At 43.2% G+C, this 20930-nt stretch overlaps 1 protein-coding gene across 1 annotated transcript in view; it reads right to left on the bottom strand.

Annotated features, from left to right (window-relative positions):
* LOC146869217 (interferon-induced 35 kDa protein homolog) overlaps positions 1 to 20930 on the bottom strand; it is a 211855-nt gene that overhangs the window by 172638 nt on the left and 18287 nt on the right. The window contains exons 2-3 of the mRNA XM_085644035.1: positions 7823 to 7854; positions 3111 to 3185 (exon numbers count right to left, since the gene is read on the bottom strand). Coding sequence (XP_085500161.1) covers positions 3111 to 3185; positions 7823 to 7840 — 93 coding nt within the window. The 5' untranslated portion in view covers positions 7841 to 7854. The remainder of the gene's footprint in view (positions 1 to 3110; positions 3186 to 7822; positions 7855 to 20930) is intronic.

A 20930-nucleotide genomic window follows, 5' to 3' on the forward strand; every position in this document is an offset into this window, starting at 1 on the left:
CAGGCCTCCTTTATTGTGACTGCTGCTGGTAAGAAAAACCCGACGCCTAAGGACACCTCTGCACTTGTCGCCCCTAGGCTGCAGAGAATAGGAGCAAAGATGTCCCTAGGTCCCCGTGCATTGTGAGACCTGAGCCCCCCTGTTGCTTCAGCCTGAATGCCCTTCCAGTCCGAGCCTACCGCCTCTTTACGGGAATAGGATCGATCCCCTTAGAGTAACATTGGGCACCCAATGCTGCTTTGCCCCCCTGCACCTGGCCACCCTAGTGCTGCTGGTGGAGTTCTGCTGGTGCTGCCTTGGACCTTGCCCACCACTCAATGTAAATCCTGGAGATTGGGCCCGTTCATCGTTGTATTGTACCTGAATGCCACATTGACTTTTCCTCCCAAAGGATTATAGCTGCCAAGGTTTCAGATTGTTCATGTGTGACATTTTCATAAATTCAGTGTGATTATGAGTGACATTCAATAACTATGAGTAACACTTTCTCGCAAGCAAAATTAAGCAATGAAGACGAGGGAAACGTAAACATCGATGGCAAGTTTTCAGATTGCTTATGTGTGACATTTCTGTGGTTCACGTGGTTTTATGAGTCACACTGAACTGCCACATGTGTGACACTTAGAGCGACACTTTGGAGCAAAACAAAGCAATGAAGTGCATGAAAACAGATAAATATCACAGATGACACCCTTTTCAGCAATGAGAAGCTCTAAAAATAGCTTGAAACTGCTGCAAACCCCTGAAATAGAAGGCTAACACTTCCTGTACAATAGCCACGAATACTCTGCATATTTCCGGGCAGTCTATCTTATACTGTATGTGATACAAGTTTAAAACAAGGTGTATATTCACAGTGGTTCTAGTCGCAGGCTGGGCCATCATAGCATTATAATACAGAAGTCACTACCCCCACTTTGCCAACCAAGACAAAATGAGGCTTCTCTCTAGTGCCACACAAAACATTTGCAGTTATTTCATTAACCAATTGAGGTTTCATAATGTTAACATAAAATAATGTATTTCCAATAAATGTCTTTAACTTGTTGGATTTATCATCTTTTATTTAGGTGTGTGGTTATTTTGTATGAAGTTACCTAAATAAAAGATTAATAACATAGTTAGAGAATATTGTTTCCCTGTTTCTGATTTTTTGGGAGCCCTAGGCTGCATGTCAGAGGTAGCGCCCTAAAACCCTCTGCAGTTTAACATTTCAGCAGATGTGCAAGACTGGCTTCGGAGCAGGGCATCTAAGCCGTAGATTTCAATCGATGCTGACATTATGGCTTTTACAGCTGTATGGGGCTGAAGATTGCCACATATCTTTCATGGCCATTAATATATAAAAACCATTCATTCTCTTTGTGAAACACAAGATCATTTCCCTCCCCTTAATTTCCCGCCGCATTTCTGTGCTCCGGGCCAGCAGTATAGATGAGGGAAAACCTGCCCGTGAAGGCTGTAAACTACCAGGAAGTCTGGCCCAGCATGTTTAAGAAGTGGGTGCTGAAGAGATCAGATAAAGACAGTGCAGTCATTCGACTCAGAGCACCTGACTCACCAGATCGCTGTCTGTCCACAAGTGTCTGGGAGTGTGTCTTCCAGGATGAGAGCTTCGTGGGCTTGCTTTATCACGATCCACAGGCGTCAGTTTCACTCGCCTCCTTCAGGAGAGTGTCACTAATATGTGAATCTAAAAACTATAAATGATGGGGCCGGCGAAATCCAGGTTCAGTGAGGGCCTGCAGAGAGCTCTCCCTGACACCGATAAACAGCACCCTGCACCCTCCAACGCCGCCCACTCTGTCCACCCGCCACCACAAATCAGTCCTGTACTCACTGATCTCATGAGGACCGACCGTGCCACTCAGTGAGTAAGACCTCCTCCAGGAGGAAAGGCCACACTGGCAACTGCAGGCAAGGAAAGGCAAAGTTACTGCCTCCTCAAAGTCTGCCTCTGGGGCCAATCACCATGCGTTGATTGGCAGAGGCCTTCCCAGAACACAACAGCAGAGGCGCTGCACCAGTTTCGACGCGAGCCACTATAGCCCAGTGCGGCATTTTGTTATTTCTGTAGCACTGATGAAGACACTGCTAGCCTGCTCGGCTTGCCCTGGGCCTGATGAATGACTTGACTGCGCTAAGCCAGAGTTCACTGGCTCAAGAGGCAAGACACCGCCCCCACTCAGATCCACGTGGGGCAGTGGCTGGTCTAATTATTGGTATTGTTGATGACCAGCACGGGCACCCCATTGAGAGCACTAGGTTAGTAGCTCTGCTCACCTAATTCAGATTCGAGTGATTGAATGATTTTCCCGGGGCGCCCAGCGTTCATGGATTGGTTATTTTTGATAAACAGTTTGAGCACAGGAAATCCGGTCTCAATAGCAGACGTTGCCAGGTGTGCACTGGACGCTGCTCCTCCTAGCGCACCAGGGTGGTCAAGGGGTGCTATAATGCGCAACGAATGGATTTTAGAGAGGTTATGCGGACCACTACATTAAAATGCGTTAGTCTCACATCTGATGCAGTACTTGGCGGGGATGTAGGATAACATTGCAGCTTCCGAAAATTGCACTAAGTGTCAACTTTTTGAACTGAAAACAATTTCCACTTAAAAACATACTTACTGAACGAATTGCTTCTGGTGCCTAAACATATATAAAGATATATATTTTTTCCAATAAATTGGTGTGGATCGCCTTATTGAGTTGTGTGTCTCATTTATTGACCAGTGTGTGTATTTTCAGGTGTCTTGCACTCCTCTATGATAAGCCTTAGGCTTCTCGACCACACTGCCCCGTGGAGGAGCATCCTGGGATTTCTAGAGCAAGCCCCTGTCCACTTATAAGGGAACCTCTGGACTCTTTACACGATATATCTCATTTTGATATATCATATGAAGAGCCAGCTGCTTACAAGCCTGAGGATTAAAATCACTTCTAACCCATGAATACACAAGAAGAAAACATACCAGAAAAACTTTACTCCCAGCCCTCTATTCCCCCTGCATAGAGATTCAGTTGTTGGAAGCAGCTTGAGGGTAGCACAAGTGCCCTGCCAGTAATCTATATTATAGCACTTTGAGCTCCAACATTCTCACTCCATACCTTCAATTTCCCAATTTCCTTCTTGAGGGCGTCTGCTGTCAATCCTCCGTTGGCTCCATCGAGGTGAACAAATTCCTAAAAAGAGTTAACTTTTATTAACAAGCTATACCAATCGCTTGTAAAATGAATAAATAATTAAAAGACATAATTATCAGATGTCTTCAACAAAGCGGATTTGGTTCCTCTCACATGAATGCAAAACCAGATCCACAAACTGTTATAACTGAGGCTCAACAAGGGTCCAGGCTTCTACCGGGGCAAGAGGGACACAAATGGACACTAATACAAGGAGTGGTAAGGTGCATGGGAACCAGAAGGTTGACACGCTACCAAATTGAATAGATACAGTAGATCTGATTAATTGAAACCAAACTGGAATGGAATAGCAAGGTGTGATATAAAGGACTGAATAAATACCACCATTGCGGCAAATAAATTAAGAACAGATCGCTCAAGGGTATACAGCCTTTTAAACAGATGAATAAACCCTGAGGGGCCCTGCAGACATTGCGAGGCCTTTCTGCCCTTTTTTAAGAGGCTATTATCACAAGGGATATAAACTGAATACTGTATCCTAGAAAATACGTGCACCGTAATATGAAGGGAGCCCATGGTCTGGAAGTGTTTCTGATCAAGTCTTTTGGATTTGAAATGATTTTTAATATTTTAAGAAAATTCTGTGTGTATTGAATAAGTCCTGAAGAAGGCAGAGATAAAACAAATGATCCGCCGAAACGCTTTGTCGACATTTATTCAATGTTAATGAAATGGACTCTGTAACAGTGAATTTGCTAAATTTTTAAAGAATGGTTTCTGTAAAGTACTCTATATACATGCAAGTAGATTTTATGTAAATGTATATTTTGATAAGTTTTGATCTAGAAACTAGGTACTGTTTGTCTAGAAAAAAAATGTGATTGTATTTAGTAAGTAAATTTCAAATGCAGATTTGTTATGAAATTATTTTCTATGTGTATGGAACTAAATAAATGTATTTCAGTATTTTATAATTGTCAGATATTTATTAATTGTTTGGTTACTACTTATGGTTATTACTAAAACACGGCACACAAGGGAGCTTTTGTTGTCCTAACTTACATTTACACTTGTTGTGAGACAGTGGCCCTCTACAAACTATGAAATTAATCAATAGGGGAATTTTAGCAACGCATATCTGGAAACAGAACTCCATAGGAAATACAATCACTGCATTGAACTTGCAGTTGAAAGGCTTGCTTCCAATAGGACTGAATATTGAACAAGAACATCTTAGCTAGAGAGTTGGGTGAGTTAGAGCCATAGAAATGATCTGTAATTAGTACTGAAATCACTGAAGAGTGAAAGTGAACTGTGCACACAGTGAATGAGGTATCTGCTCATTGCACTAATGCATACACAGTACTTGTGAAGTGATGGTACATCTAGGGATTTTTGTTGCTAGTCATTATTTAATGGAGGGATGTTGGATATTGTGAACATCCACAATACAAAATGTGAGTGTGTCTCTGGGTCAGCTGTCTTGGCTAATGTCTGCTGTTATCTGGTCATTGGGTTTGTCTTTTAACTGCATGCTGCACAAATGACCGACTCCTATGGCAAGTGCACCTAAAGAGGAATATCGCAATTTAGGTAACAAACCAGGATTTGTGTGCTCTGTGTACGCCTAATGTTCATGTCTCCCAGTGAGCAAGTGAGATCCTCACTGCCCCGAAGCATGTGGCAGTGCTCCCCGTCCAAGTGTGTGTGCATGTGTTAATGTGTGGCAGTTCCCCAAGGCACAAGACTCTGTGTCAGTGTCTCTCTGGTAAAGGGTCTCAGTTAGTTTCTTTCTACCCCAGTGTCCATGTGAGTCTCTCCCTGCTAGTGTCTGAGTGTATCCCTACACCGGTGTTTGTGGCTCTACATCTAAGACTTGCTGTCTGCTGGTCACAGTATTCAGTAAAAAGTAGCTGCCCAGGACAGACACTGCCTCGTCAGCATCAAATTGTTCCCATTTTCACAAAATCCCTCACTATTGGTGAAGCCTGAGCTCCATAATAAGTACACAAGAGATTCTTTCTTTGACTGGGCCAACACATGACCAGTAAAGTGACCTTACAGATGACAACAACCACGCTTCCAGGTGCACCGCAATATCTGTTCAATATATTTCAAGCACTTGGCATCACCCAGTCTTGATTCGACCCCAAAGACATAAACTACAACCACAGTCCAGCCCTCTAGATGAAAATTTGATTTCTACATGTGGAAAGACTGGGAGAGAGACTGTAATTATTCACAAAGAAAGCCTACTAGACAAAGGGACACACCTTATTAATAATTCATTGCTCCACACATTATGCTTTCTTGCATCCCTCCCTTACATCATAACTGACGGGACTGGGAATGAACTGTAAAGTTGGCAACAGAAAATATATTGTTAAGTGTATCTGGTTGACAAAGAACTAAATCTGGGCTAAAGCCTCATTATCTCATTATTTGTGTTGTGGCCTTGATCAAATCTTACAGGCTTAGCTATTTTTTTTCCTTTCACAAATTCTTTCTGAAGCAGATAGTTCAATATCACAAACATCTTAAGATGTCTACTATCTTTTTCTTTCATTTATCTGAAGGGGTGCAGTATAGTTATCACTTTCTTGGACCCAAGAGAGTCTGTTTGGGCCATTTGACAAATGCCATTCCTGTGCGGATAGAAAGACTTGGGATGTGGCAGCACAGCTTGAGAGGGGCTTGGGCCTCCTGAGTCAAATTCAAATGAGGATTGAAATATATGTGAGGAGACTGCACAACATAGGTTGAATGGTTAACCTAGGTGCAGCAACTAAAGAGATAGAAAGAACCTCCTGCTGACGGTCCCATACTATTCCTGCTACTGTTAAACCTCAAAGCACCAGCATCTGGTGGCGAGAGCCTGTCGTTTTTAGCTTTTATTGAACAGAGACTAGTCCTAACCCAATTATGTTCCTTGGACAGGCCACTTTTTGACTTGGCCACTTTTCTTCTGGAAGAACAATAGTACAAGGAATGGTACAAGGAATTTGGTTGGTGGATTGACTACTAACTTCTTTAGTTTTATTTTGGAAGGCTGGTGTAAGAAATGTAGTTAGTGGAGCAACTGCCAAATCATGTCCTTAGATTTTGATGTGCTTCTCTTTAGTTGCTTTTCTAGTCATCACTCTCATCCAATAACTGTACAAGAGATACAATTCCCTTCATGCTAGAGTCTGATGAGTCAGCAGCACATGGTACTAGTTTTTGAAGTGCATCAACAAGGTAACACATAAGGGAATTGATGTAATTTTACTAATAGATTCGCTAAGCATACCTGGTCTAAGAAGTGTTGGGTGTGAAGCACTAACTGTTCAGAAGGGCCTTAGACCTTAAGAGAGGAGTATGGCCTTTGAAGTGTCATCTGTGGCCTACAGTTTGCTGGATGTGGCACAAGAAATGAGGGCAATTGCAGAGAGATCAGAAGAGAGTCACTTACATTCAGCTCTTTGGCAGGATGGGTTCAGTAAGCCCTGCCTGGCCAGAGGGCACTGCATTCACAACAAAATTACCAGCCCACACTCTGCAGGTTTAAAGCCAGGGGGCAGCTTGCTGCCCGCCAAATGCTTACCTACCCACCCAGGGTTGAACCATCTGACCACAACCACACCAGGCCAACAAACCATCTTAATTAACCCCACTGCCTGTTGCAAAACTTTCAGACTTTCAATGAAGGTCTCTACTTGAATTTTCAGTCACAATGCGCTGATCTGGAGAATTGACAATGGAAACGACTTGAAGGCTTGACTCCCTCAACAGCTTTTGACTTCAAAGTCTCAAGAGACGTGTACTCAGATGATTTGGTCTGTGTATTTAGACTTATATTATTTTTCTATCCAGTAACGTACTGTGATATTTTAATTTGTTGCACTGCAAAAACCTTCAGCAACCAATGTCTGCTTACTTTATTTTTTTTTCTATATGTCATGTTTGTTTATATAGCACACATGACTAACTAAATTGTCTCACGGTGCCTAAGGCCATATTCGGTATATTTTTTTACTTTTATATAAAGGGCTTCCTTGTAAGCTTTACAAGACTTCTAACATCTGAATCCAGGATACTTTGCTTGTGATATTTTAATTAAACAAAATGTTTTGTTTCGGTGGATCTTATGTCCCAGGTAAAATCTGTTTTCGCTGGCACTAAGGGCATGTGCCATCAGTAGGGATGCAGAGAAAAGCCAAAGGATAACAACTAATTGTTTGTTTGAATCATTAAAACAGAATGTTCAGTGATCTGTTGCTGATTAGAATGCAAAAAACAGTGTCACCATTATGCATCATGGAAAATGAAAGCTACACACACACTTACCTGGGAGTTAAATTGCAGACGTGCAAAGTATTCCAGAAGACATTCTTTGTGTCGTGTGTTCATTATAAGGGTAAGCAGTCTGTCACTCTATGGCTCCTCTGTCAAGCCACAAGTGGGTGGGCTGACAATACACACACGCAGACAGAAAACGCACACAAGCATAGACAACACACGTGTATGCACCCACAAAGACACACACACACACGGTTGCCTGGGTCCCGCCTCTAGCTGCCCTAGTCCACTTCCAGTTTTGCCAGTAGCATCCTTGGGGATCAAAATATCTCCTTTTTCATCAGAGGAAGACTTGTTTTTTGCAGTAAACAGCAAGCCAGCTGATCATAAATGCTTACCTCACTTATATCCTCCATGTTAGACTTAGAACCTGAAACAATACACAAGACTGTAGGTTAGCTGGACAATTAAATAAAATATGCAAGGCTATACACCTAGGAGAAAGAATGTCTGCCTTTTGTGCATCACTGTCGTCAAGCTATAGCAAATGGACTTGTCAAGCCGTCTGTATATTTGCCTGCTTGTTCGTGAGCAAAACCGACCGAGAGATTCCTGACTGGGAACAGTCTTTTTTTATTTTGCTAGTTTGGCTCTATTTACCTCGGCACCAACAAACTACCACAGTGAACATCTGCCTAAATTCTGATGTATGCTACAGGTCCCTACAAACCACTGCATTCAGTCCCGTACCTTCTTCAGACCCTTATAGGTCCCATAACTATCCAACAGGGGCATCTCCTTCACGTGGGCAGTGGTGCGTCGCCCCACTGCTTTCTCTCAGTGCGAGAAGCAAAAACATAAAATGGTGTTATGAATACCATTTTATGTTTCTGCTTCTCGCACTGCGAGAAAGCAGAAGGCAGGGTTTGGTTGGGGGTGGGTGGTCCTGCTCCAGGCAGGGGAAGAGTGGTGGCCCCAGGGCCAACCAAACCAGTCATGCACACTCTGCATTTTCTCTATGTAGTCTGAATGCAGCCTACATAAAGATGGCCTACCCATAGACGTCTGTGGGGTCGGCGTCCCAGCCAATCAAAACACTGCCATTACAGCGCTGTGATTGGCTTAGGGGAGGGGAGAGAGGTTGCCTACTTCCTGTGTGGAGAGGAGAAAGGAGACGCGAGGTGGTACCAGAGGCAAAGGTAAGTTTATTTTTTATTTTTTAATTAAATTAACCCCACTCCCCATGCCACCCCCTCCCCGTGTGACCCCTCACCCGTGAGCCGGCCGCGACTACTATCCAAATCCTCTCTCTGCTTCTTTTCTTCACACTGTGTGCTGTTTCTTGCTTGGCCAGCTCAAAGTCACCCAATCTTGCACCTTCCATGCCAGTGTAACCCTCTCCGCAACTGTCAGTACAGGTTTCCTCCATGTCTTCTCCTCCGCTCTGCTTCCCACCAACAATACTCTATCCCTAACTTTTCTGTTACAGTTCTATTGGTTTGGTGTTATCATGACATAGTGCTGAACCAGACATGAACAAGCATTGAAAATGCAATAGGTCTCGCCTTTGATTAAGTTAAAGCCATTTGCTTTGCTAATGGTATTGTATAGCAAAGCAAATGGCTTTAACTTCATGAAAGGCGAGACCTATTGCATTATTAATGCTTGTTATGCTTTGCTTTAGAATTCGAATAGATTGTTTTTGCCGTCTTATAACATGTTTTCAGTTGTGCTGTTAGAATGTCACCCTGTTATGCTTTGCTTTAGAATGCAATGATATTGTTTTTGTCGTCTTATAACATGTTTTCTGTTGTGCTGTTATAATGTCACCCGGTTATGCTATGCTATACTATGTTACGCTATACTATTTTGTATGCTGCTGTGCTGTTATGTGCTATGATGGTGTGTCATTTGTTCTAGTGCTTTCTGATACTGTTTAATATAACTGCACTCTATTATCGCATGTTATACATCAATTACTAGGGAACATATGTATTTTTATTTTGACTCTGGGTTATTTTGGGGCAGATTGTTTTCGACGAAAGGGGCAGCGCTAAAAAGCTGTGCGGTTTGCCAAAGCCACAATGACATTTAGTTGCCCTGGTTGTGCTGAAGAAGAAGAAGTGTGTAAAAGAGTTCCAAGGACGGGTTTTAGGGATAAGCAAAATAGATGTGACGTCAACAAGCCGCTTTAGAAGCAATTGTCAAAAAATACGTTTAACTAAAACGTAAGCTGGCTTTGGGGGTGGAGGAAGCTGACGTCACTCAACCAGAAACCCTGCGTGTCAAGGGGTTCAGGTGAATTATTACACCTCTTGCAGGCTGAAAGAGTAAAAAAAGCCACATGGGGTGGATGGTGGTCACTGATGAGGGAACAAAATACAGATATTCTAAAAGATGGAGAGTAAAAACAGGGCAAAGGGGTGGGTCGCAAAGGAAAAAAAAAGACACAATAACCCGTGTATAGAAAGCAAGGAAAGGTGAGGAAAAAGAACATGAAACGCAAAAGAAAAGATCAATTGAGACTTGGCATAGAAGGCATTAAAGCAATATGAAAGTGGAAATTCAGGAAATACACTAATAGTAATGTAAGTGATGCAACTGAAAAGAAAGAGAAGAGAAATAAAGCGCAAGAAAGACTGAAAGAGGGGAGAACTTAAAGAGGGTCAGAAAGCAAAAAGCGGGCGAGAAAGGAAGCAAAGGAATGAATGCCGAAAAAGAAACGGAGGAATGCAAAGGAGCAGGGAAGAGACATGGAAGAAAGGAGAAAGAAAAATAAACATTGCCTGAAAAAAGAGAGAAAGAAAGAAAGGAAAGGAAGGACAGGACAGGATGGAAAATGCATTTACTAAATGCGAAGGTAGAACAAAGTGGGAGGCACTAGCTGGGATGGTAAAGAAAGTCGCAAGGAAACTGAAGATTCAGAAGTCAGTGGATGTATTCGGAGCAAGAACACCCAACACAGCAGGGTTCCCTGCAGTCCAATGCCTGTTCCTCAAGCAGGGGGATCCCACCACCCAAGGCAAGCCCTCCCACATAGAGAGAGTGTAGACCCTCAATACATGCCACCCCGTGCAACAAGAGGTTAGTGCAGGCCAAACCAAACCACCCAGCAGAGCAGGGAGTCCTCTAGTCCGATGCAGAGGGGACCCCCTTGAGCCCACCACTGCCTTGGGGCAGCTGTCAGAGCTGACGAGTTTGGAACTGGGGAACCAGGTTCGAGTTTCGAGTTCCTATTGGTGGCATCGAAGACGCAAGAGGCATGTGTGGTGGACAAAGTTGCACTGGTGGATCATTTGGCAGATGGAGGACTCAAAGTATCCCCATCAAAATTACAATTTTGTAAGAAAGAAGTACAATACTTAAGTCGTAAGATCGAAAAGGGCCTGAGGAAAGTGACTGCAGACAGGATCAGAATAATAAAAGGAATGAGAGCACCAATGACTCAGAGAGAAGTGAGAATGTTTCTTGGAATGGTGGGATATTGTCGCCAGTGGATCAGCAACTTTTCGCTGATTGCGAAACCCTTGGTACGCGTGACAAAAAGTGATGTGAAAGATCCTCTTGAACTGAATAAAGAGGAGATGAAGGCTTTTAGACAACTGAGAGACAGTTTGTGTGAAGGACCAGCTCTTGGAATGCCTGATTACGAAAAGGAATTTGAGCACTATTGCAGTGAGAGAGATGGATGTGCGCTCTCTGTGCTAGTACAAAGGCATGGAAAACTAAGACGACTGGTTGCATACTTTTCGGCTGTACTAGATCCCATAGCTGTAGCTTTGCCTGGATGCTTGAAAGCAGTGGCTGCTACATGTAAGAGTTTGAAACAGAGTGAAGGAATTGTGATGGGATATCCTGTGAGAGTGTTTGTTCCCCATGATGTTGCAATCCTTTTGACAAGGAGCAGAACTCAATTTATGACGCATAGTCGTCTAACTAAATATGAAAAGGTCATTCTGGGTGCTACAAATGTGAGCCTTGTAAGGTGCCTTAATGTAAATCCTTCGACAATATTACCTGATGCTGTGAATGTGGAGGTGAAGGATGATGTGGATCATGACTGTTTGGAAGTGCTTGATTTTTGCACTAAGCCGCGTCCAGATATAAAAGATGTGCCTCTGAAAGAAAGTGACTATGTGATGTTTGTGGATGGGTCATGTCTTAGAACTGGAGAGGGGATTTTGAGTGCTGCATATGCTGTATGTACTGTAGCGGCTGTGTGAAAGGAGTAAAATCTGCTCAAGTTGCTGAATTGTTTGCACTTATCCGAGCATGCAAGTTGGGAAAGAACCTACGAGTCACTGTGGTTACTGATAGTCAGTATGGGTTTGGAGTGGTGCATGATTTTGGGCAGATCTGGTCCCAAAGAGGTCTCCTGACGTCGAGTGGAACTCCAATCAGAAATGCTGAAGTGGTTGGAAAATTGCTTGAGGCGATACAGCTGCCTAATCAAATCGCAGTTATAAAATGTGCGGCACATTCAAGGGGCACAGACTACGTGTCAGCGGGCAATGAATTTGCGAATGACATAGCGCAGTATTGTGCGCGGAATCAAAATTCCTTGAACCGGAATCGGGAAAAGGAAATGGACTCGTGTCCCTTGCTTTTTACTGACACTGTGAGTACATGGGATGAGGTGAGGCAGTTACAGGAAGAAGCAGGAGAAGAGGAAAAGAAACAGTGGATAAAATCAGGATGTGCACCACGCGAGGTAGACAGAGTTTGGGTTTATCGTGATGGAAGACCAGTAATGCCTGATAGCATGATCTCTACCATGGCACGGATGTACCATGGGCAGGCACATATAGGTAAGGATGCCATGATTAGACTTTTCAAACAGACCTGGTATAATGCCAAGTTTTGGCTTATAGCTGAAAGCCTTTGTCAAAGATGCCTTATATGTCAGCAATATAATCCAGGAAGAAAAACGGTGGTGAGTTTGGGAACCATAAGACGGGAGGGAGGTCCTTTCACCAGAATGCAGATTGATTTTCATTGAAATGCCCCCGTGTAATCGGCGAAGATATGTCTTAGTAATCGTCTGCCTGTTTTCACGTTGGGTGGAGGCTTACCCGACCAGAAGGAGCGATGGAGTAACTGTAGCGAAACTTCTTTTGAGAGAGTTTATTCCTAGGTTTGGTTTCCCAGTAATGATTGAATCAGATAGAAGAAAGCATTTCCAAAATGAAATTATAATTGATTTGTGAAGCACTGAATGTACAACAGAAACTACATTGTGCCTATCGCCCAGAGGCTTCTGGAGTAGTGGAGCAAATGAATGGCACCATTAAAAACAAATTGGGGAAAATGTGTTTGGCCACAGGTCTAAAATGGCCAGATGTCTTGCCTCTTGTGCTCATGACTGATAGGAGCACCGGTCTGAGCCCCCATGAAATTATTATGGTTAGAGCAATGAGACATGTTTTCATTCCTGTCAACAAACTACTGCCTATATCTGATGACTTCGTTTTGGATTATTGCAAGGGGCTGTCTGATACCGTTCATTCTGTGTTTCATCAGGTTGGACCAGATGCAACCACCCTTGAAAAAAAGCCAGCTCATGATTTGAGTCCTGGAGACTGGGTACGAATCAAAGTACCTAGAAGGAGAAATTGTCTGGTTCCACGCTGGGGGAAACCACGTCAAGTCATTCTGACCACAACGACTGCTGTGAAGTGTGCCAAGGTAAAGAATTGGATTCATGCTAGTCACACTCTTCAAGTCCCTGGTCCTATAAACAGACATAAAGAAGAGTATTTGGAAGAGTCTGATACCAGTTCTGAGTCAGAATCAGAAGAAACAAGAACAAGACAAACCTCAAGAACGGGAGAAGCGGATTTGAGCCAAGTAGTGGAGCAGGAGAATATATCATTAAGGAGACGACTGGAAGTTTCCGATACTAGCTCCGAATCAGAAACTGAACAGGTGGGAATACAAGAAAGGATAAAAGAACATATTGAAGAAACTGAACAAGAAATTTTTGATAACGAAGCCCCAAGTACAAGCACAAGAGAAATTCCGCCTGAAATCATCGAATTAGAAGGTGAGGAATTAGATACAGAGAGTGAGGGTAAGATTATTGCGGAAGACACCCGAGGAGGTGTAGGGACGACACACATCCAGGTAGAAAAAGGGACAGTTAGTCAGCAGGAAGATTGCGTGGAAGAAACACGAGGAGGGATAAACGTAGATAGTGAACCTGAGGTCCTGAGAACAAAATCCAAAGAAAATAAAAGCCAGACCGATACTGAATCTGAAGAGGGTGAAGAAGAAAGCCAAGGAGGAAGAACTTTGAGGAAAAGAGCTTGGAAAACGGAGCGAGGAGAGAAGGGAACAAAGTTGAAGAGGCCATCAAGAGAAGAAATTTGACCTAATAAACTTAAAAGATTGAGATGCCGACTAACGAGAATAAAATCTTCTAATGCTGAACAAGTGAATGAAGTGTCTAGTTAAGAGAAATCAGAAGACACTGATCAGGCACACTTGAAAGGAGCAAAGAGGATGAAGAAACCAAACCAGAAGTATAAGTCACCAGAGTGGACGTATGTGGCACTTCCTGATATACAAGAGGAAGCAGATAGCCAAGAAAGTCTAGGAGTGACTGTGCAGGAAGTGGTTGAAGAAGATTCGGAAATCCTGAGAGTTATCTTATCTGATATCAGAGAAGAGACGGATGATCAGGAAGTTCTGAACCAAGATTGTGAAAACAAGAGACAAAGACGATCCATGCACGGATTGAAATGACCAAGAAAGACGCAAGGAATTAAAACTCCGGACAAGACATGTGACTGAAAGAACCAAGTAGGCAATCGAAGCCTTAGGTTTAGATGAAAATAAATTGTGAATGAAAAGAGGCTAAGTCAAAAGACACTGATCATTTCCGAAACGGCAAACACAGAAGGTAGAAAACCTACATGTGGGTTTCTCAGAAGATGGTGTAAAATGTGTTTTTGTTGTACAGAATTACTAATGCTTGTATGGATCATATTAGCAATAACGGTTTCATTTAAAGTAACATCTGAAGATGTAGAAAACCACACCGAGAACAGGACCAATAGAGGAAAAATTGACGATACTCATGTTACTAAACTGGTAGATAGAACATATTTTCACAAGGATAAGTCTATAAATGATTTCTCTAATAATGTTTTTTCAAAGCTGCTGTATGAATATGTAAAGACTATGAAAGTTAGAGATTGTTATGTTTGTATACAGTTACCTGCTACTGTGTCAGAGGGTGTCACCTATCATCACCTTCCTTTGACATATTGGATAACTTGTAGTGTGTTAGCAAATTTGTTCTATAGAACAGGGAAATTAGAATACTATTATACTGATGTACATAATGTCTTCTCACAGATACCTGTAGTTCCCAAACTAAACAAGGTGATTCCTGGTAGAATTTTAGGTGAATTTTTCTTAGAAACAGGGGAATTAACTTTAGAAGAAGTGTTTAAGAATAATCTTACTTGTAGTTTGAGAAAAGAAGAAAAAACATTCCTGAACATGGTAGAGGAGAGGAGAATTAAGATGCAAAGAAAAGTGTCTGGGGAAAAGATAGAAACAACATTTTGGGATGCTGAAGAGGAAAACCATTTAAAGGGAGAAACAAATCCCGCAATGGCTTTAGATTGGCCTCAGAGAGGGAAATTGTGCATCAGTAGAGATAACACTGCTTATGATAATTACTTTGTAGGTGCAAGCGAATGCCATGACATATATAAAATCATGGGAGGATGGGGATTTAAAGGAGGAAATGATCCGGCATTCCCTGGAATATATTACATCTGAGGGAACAGGGCTTATTATAAGTAACCGGCCCACTGGTATGGTACATGCTACCTAGGTCTGGTCTTCCCGAAAATATTTCATGTGGGAAGGGGAGAGGACGGTTTGCACGAAATAGGTAGACAACTAACACGTAGAAGGAGGGAGAGTTGGTCAGAGATTATAGGGGATATTTTTGGAGCACTGATACCAGCCGTTGGAATATCTTTGAATGCACATAAAATTAGAAAATTGTCCACAGTTGTGGATCGCTTAGCTGGAGGGTTCTTAATGGTAAATACCGAAATGGTTGCCATGAGAGCTATGATTATGCAAAATCGACTTGCCCTTGATATTATATTGGCCAAAGAGGAAGAAGTCTGTGGAATTCTGAAGGTACAACATTACTGTACTTACATTCCTGACGAAAGTCAAAATTTAAAGAAATACATTAAGAATATAACTGATTTGCATTAAGAAATTGTTCCACTGGAGGTTGAAAGTGTTTGGGAGAAACTTGGTAAAGGTTTTTCTACTATAAAGAGTTTATTAACAAAATGAGGTAGTTCATTTGTGGGTAAAATACTGATACCAGTGACTTGTGTGATAATACTGATATTAAGACTAGGGTGTGTATGTATTCAAAGAAGAAAGTTGCAAAATAAGATAAAAAGAGAAATTAAGAAAAGAAAGGAGAAGGAAATAAGAGAAAGAGAAATAGGAGATATAGAACTAGAAGAGTGGAAAGAAAACATGTACAAGAAAACAAGAGAAGATGAGATGGGGAATACTATGATGTAATGTAACAAATGCAAGGGAACTGAGTAATCATTTCCATAGAAAATTTACATTTTATTGTGATTTGTGGTGATGTTAAAAATCACCAAAGGGGGGATTGATGGAGCAAGTAAAAACAAACTTTTGTATACCTCCTCTATTTTGCATGAAATTAATTACATAACTATATTAAACATTAACTCGTACTAACTAGTGTGAAATGGAATGACTAATAAATCTTTGCACCTTGATAAACACGAGTTCACGTGGGACTAAAATGCTAATTGCATGGCAAACAATTAAATGATTAACTGTGGTACGTAAACTAACTGTAGAACGTGGTAAAATAGAGAATTGCATTATTTATGTTGCTTTTGTGATGGTTTGTGCATTCAGCACTGAAGAATGTTGAGTATTATTGCTTTAAATGTTGCTATATGCTAGAAAATACTAATATACATTGGGATTAGTGTGGGTTTAAACATTAGAATCTTAATTTCTATATTTTAATTACTGTTATGTTTGTTTTTGCTTAAATTGGCATTCGGGCCTACTAGGCGGCAGTACTTAAGATGGAGTACCGAGGGTGCCACCGTCATGTGAGCGCGATGTCTACTGCGCAGAATCGGATGGCTCTGAAGATCTCCAGGCTACCTCCAACATGAACCAGAGTGTTCCTTGTCAAGGATAGGAACATGGAGGACTGCCAAACAAAGTATGGTGTGAACGATCGAGGGGACAATGAAGGACCTGTACAAGAAGGCTTGCTTGTTGTTACTTCGGAACTTTTGCCTGTCAATTACCCAAAAGAATACAATTGAGAAATGTCATGCCCGGTCTCATGGGAAAACAGGCAAACCTGGGAACATTTGGGAAACTTGCAAGTTGAAATTGGTTTAGACAATCAGAACACTTTCTACCCCTAAATTGTTGCACATTGACCTAAAGTAAGGAGATTTTTTTTTATGAAAGTCCATGATCCGGCAGAGGGAGGGTTCGTTCTTTAGGATGACCGTCTTTGGCGTTGGGACTGCGTCGAACTAAAGGAGATTTCCTGGTTTACCTAGGTTTTCTTTGAATTCCAAAGAACAATTCCTTCTGAAGGGTTTTGTTTATTGCTGTGGGTTGACGGGTTCTCCTGGACATTGTCGCAGAGACTGGAATAATACTCTGTGTGGTCGTAAGGTCGCCAATGTTCGAAATTCGGTAAATATAATATTATGCAAGATTTTATGCTAAGGATCAAAAGATTGGAGGTCTCTTAAATAAATGAACTATTTGAACTGTAACCCTGAACATGTTAATGCAGAGTGAACTAAATTAGATAAACTAAAATTGGATTAATAAGAAATTAGTTTGTGAGTCTTTAATAAGGTATTGAAAATTAACCAAATGTTTCCGAAGCTTTAAGTGTGTTTTACCTCGTTCTAAATCACCATCAACCAGTCTAACTAATTGTTCCATCGACCAAGTGGTGGAGTGCCTTGATGTTAAAGTCAGGATTCTATAGGTGCTAATGTATATAATGTATATGATGTAAAGAAATTATTCCCGATAGGTAACAAGGTACCCCCACATGTCCAGCGCTTCTTTTTCTCCTGTGCACAGATTCGAGTGAGACATATGAGTGTTGGTGTTATGGGCCCCACCAATGAATGAATGTATGAATGAGTTAGTGTAATGACGAGTCTGTAAGCCAGGGAGAATATGTAAATTTGCCCTTTTCTGCTGGAGCAATGCCACAACTTTTCCACACAAAAATGTGTGGAGAAAGTGATTTTTTTCAGCTAAATTTGAGGTTTGCAGGGGATTCTGGGTAACAAAACGGTGGGGGATTTACGTAAGCCATACCTCCCTGGAATCCCCCGGGTGTCTAGTTTTCAGAAATGTGTGGGTTTGGTAGGTTTCCCTAGATGGCCGCGGACCCCCTTTGACAACCAGGTTGATTTATGATAGGTAATTTTGAAGTCGCCTCACTAGGTTTTGGGACCTTGCCTGTCACGGGTACTTGACCCACCCACGCAAGTGAGGTACCATTTTTATCGGGAGACCTGGGGGAATGCTGTGTAGAAGGAAATTTGTGGATCCATGCAGATTCCAGAACTTTCCCACAACAGAATTGTGAGGAAAATGTGTTTTTATTTACAAAGTTTGAGGTTTGCAATGGATTCTGGGTAACAGAACCTGGTGAGAGGCAGACAAGTCACCCCATCCTGGATTCCCCTTGGTTTCTAGTTTTAAAAAATGTACAGGTTTAGCTATGTTTCCCTCTGCGCCAGCTGCGCTAGGGTCCAAAATCCACTGGTAGGCATAATGTTATTAAAAAAAAAAGTCGATGCCTAGTAGGCTTTCTACCACACTGGGGGGGAATCGGGGTACCACGATATGCCCCCAAGGGGAGCAGAAAGACTGTGGCTATTTTTTGTGGGGGTGGGGGCATTTGTATGCCCATTTTGGGCAGCCCCTGCGCATAAAAAAAGCCAGCATAATCGCTGGCGCCTAGTGGGCTTTCTGCCCCCCCTGGGGGGCAGATCAGGGGACACTGCCCCCATCTGCCCTCCCGGGGGGCAGAAAGACTGGAATTTCTCAGGGGAGGGGTATTGTCATGCCCATTTTGGGCAGCCCCTACACGAAAAACAAAAAATCCATGGTTTCAAGTGGGCTTTCTGCCCCCCGGGGGGCAGATTGGGGGCTATAGCTCCCATCTGCCTCCCGGGGGGCAGAAAGACTTATTTTTGTGGGGAGGGTGGGGGCTTTGGCATGTCCATTTTGGGCAGCTCCCACCCTAATTCAAATTGCCCAAAGAAAAATCCCTGGCATCTAGTGGGCTTTTGCCCCCCCCGGGGGATCAGATTGGGGGCTACTGCCCCATCTGTCCCACAGGGGGGCAGAAAGGCTGTCATTTTGGTGGGGTGTGGGGCATTGACATGCCTGTTTTGGGCAGCCCCTACCCTAATTAAAATTGGCCAAAAATAAATCTCTGGCGTCTAGTGGGCTTTCTGCCCCCGGGGGGGCAGATTGAGGGCTACTGCCCCTATATGCCCCCCCAGGGGGAGCAGAAAGGCTGTAATTCTGGCGGTGGGTGGAGGCATTGGCATACCCGTTTTGGGCAGCCGTTCCCTAATTACATATGGCAACAAAAAAATCCCTGGCATCAAGTGGGCTTTCTCTCCCCCCTCCCCCCAGGGGGCATATTGGGGGCTACTGACCCATCTGCTCCCCAAGGTGGGCAGAATGGCTGTAATGCTGGCGAGGGGTGGGGGCGTTGGCGTGCCCGTTTCGGGAAGCCCCCACCCTAAAAACATGCGCAAAAAAAATCCCTGGCGTTTAGTGGACTTTCTGCCCCCCCCCTTATGCCAATTGTTTATGGGGGAGGGCCACTCCCCCCTCCCTGGTGTCTAGTGGGTGGATCCCTGCTTGGGGAACGCCCTCCTGGGGCGATCCCCTAGCAGGGATCCACTGGGGAGGGCTACCATTGGAAAGGGGAGATTCTCCCCTTTCCATTGATACCTCTCCAGTCTTTCTACGTGCTCAGAGGGCTGAGATAGCCCCCGAGCACGTAGAAAGTGAAACTGAAATGAGCCTAAAGGCTCATTTCAGTTTTGGTTTCAGTGAAATGACGTCAGCGCGACGTGCGTGCTGATCCTCATGTCACTGAAACGGGGGAGGGGGGCCTAGGAAGCTGGGGAAGCTCTTCCCCAGCTCCTGAGGCTACAGGGGAGAAATAGAAATCCCTCCGGTGCCTGCACCAGAGGGATTTCGGGTGCCATGTTCCCGGACGGCCGGGACACGAGCACCGTGGCGCAGGATGGCTCCCGGCCGACCTGCTCACCGAAGGGGTTAATGGAATATGCCAGATAGGGTGCAATAGGCAAAACCTCAGCCATTATTTAAAGTAGATACCTGCCTGGCAATTTCCTTATACTCATTCAGTCCTCTTAGGACAGTATCAAAGGTATGTATCCATTTGCATTCTCTAACACTAAGGGTATTGGTGAATTTGCCACCCCTGGGATCAGTTTTTACTTTCTCAATGACCCACCACTTCAGACTCTCTGCTGTGGGTCCGAACGTGGTGAAGTGTTCAACAAGGGGTGCACCCTGAACCTTGCATCATATTCTGCTGCAATGCTGCAGTATTCGGACATTCACTTTTTGTGTAGTCTGTCCAATGTATAGGAAGTCACAGAGACATGATATTGCATTTATTACCCCCATAGTGTTGCAATTGGTGCGATCATGCAATGTATGGGTGTAGTCATTGTGCAGGAAATGTGTAATCTCCTTGGTCATAGTGCATGCCTTGCACTTGCCACACTTAAAATGCCCCTTAACCGGCGGTATATTCCACAGTGACAGTTGATTGTCCCTTGTTTGTGTGGGAAGTAAAGATTTTACCACATGGTTTCTTACACTTTTGCCTTTCCTGAACGCATGCATCGGAGGTTTGTTGATTCCTACCTCATCACCCACAAGATGCCAATGACGGTTGATGATCTTACTCAATTCATTTCTTCTGGTGCAATATGTTGTGACACAAATCAATTGTTCCTGCTCAGGGGCCACCTTTTGTTTGGGCTCTAAGAGGAACTCTCTGTGACAAAACCATGCCCGTTTGCAGGCTTTTTTAAGTAGGCTCACCGGGTATCCTCTCTCAGTCAGGCGGATCATCAGGTCAGCAGACTCTTCAAAAAAGTCATGTATTTTGGTGCAGTTCCTCCGTCGCCTAAGGAACTGGCCAAAGGGTAAATCGTCTCTAAGATTCCGGGGAGGTGACTGGAGTAACGCAAGAGGGTGTTTCGTTCACTTGCCTTTCTATACAATGTGGTGTGAAGCCTGCCCTCATCTACCTTGATCAAGATATCCAGGAAATGCATCTCTTTGTTGTTGAATTCAAGTGAAAATTACATGTCATTAGATCTTCCATTGAGCCAAAGATGGAACTCAGTAAATTGAGGCTCA

Source organism: Triturus cristatus, chromosome 1_1 (genome assembly GCF_964204655.1).
Source record: "Triturus cristatus chromosome 1_1, aTriCri1.1, whole genome shotgun sequence".
Lineage (NCBI taxonomy): Eukaryota > Metazoa > Chordata > Amphibia > Caudata > Salamandridae > Triturus > Triturus cristatus.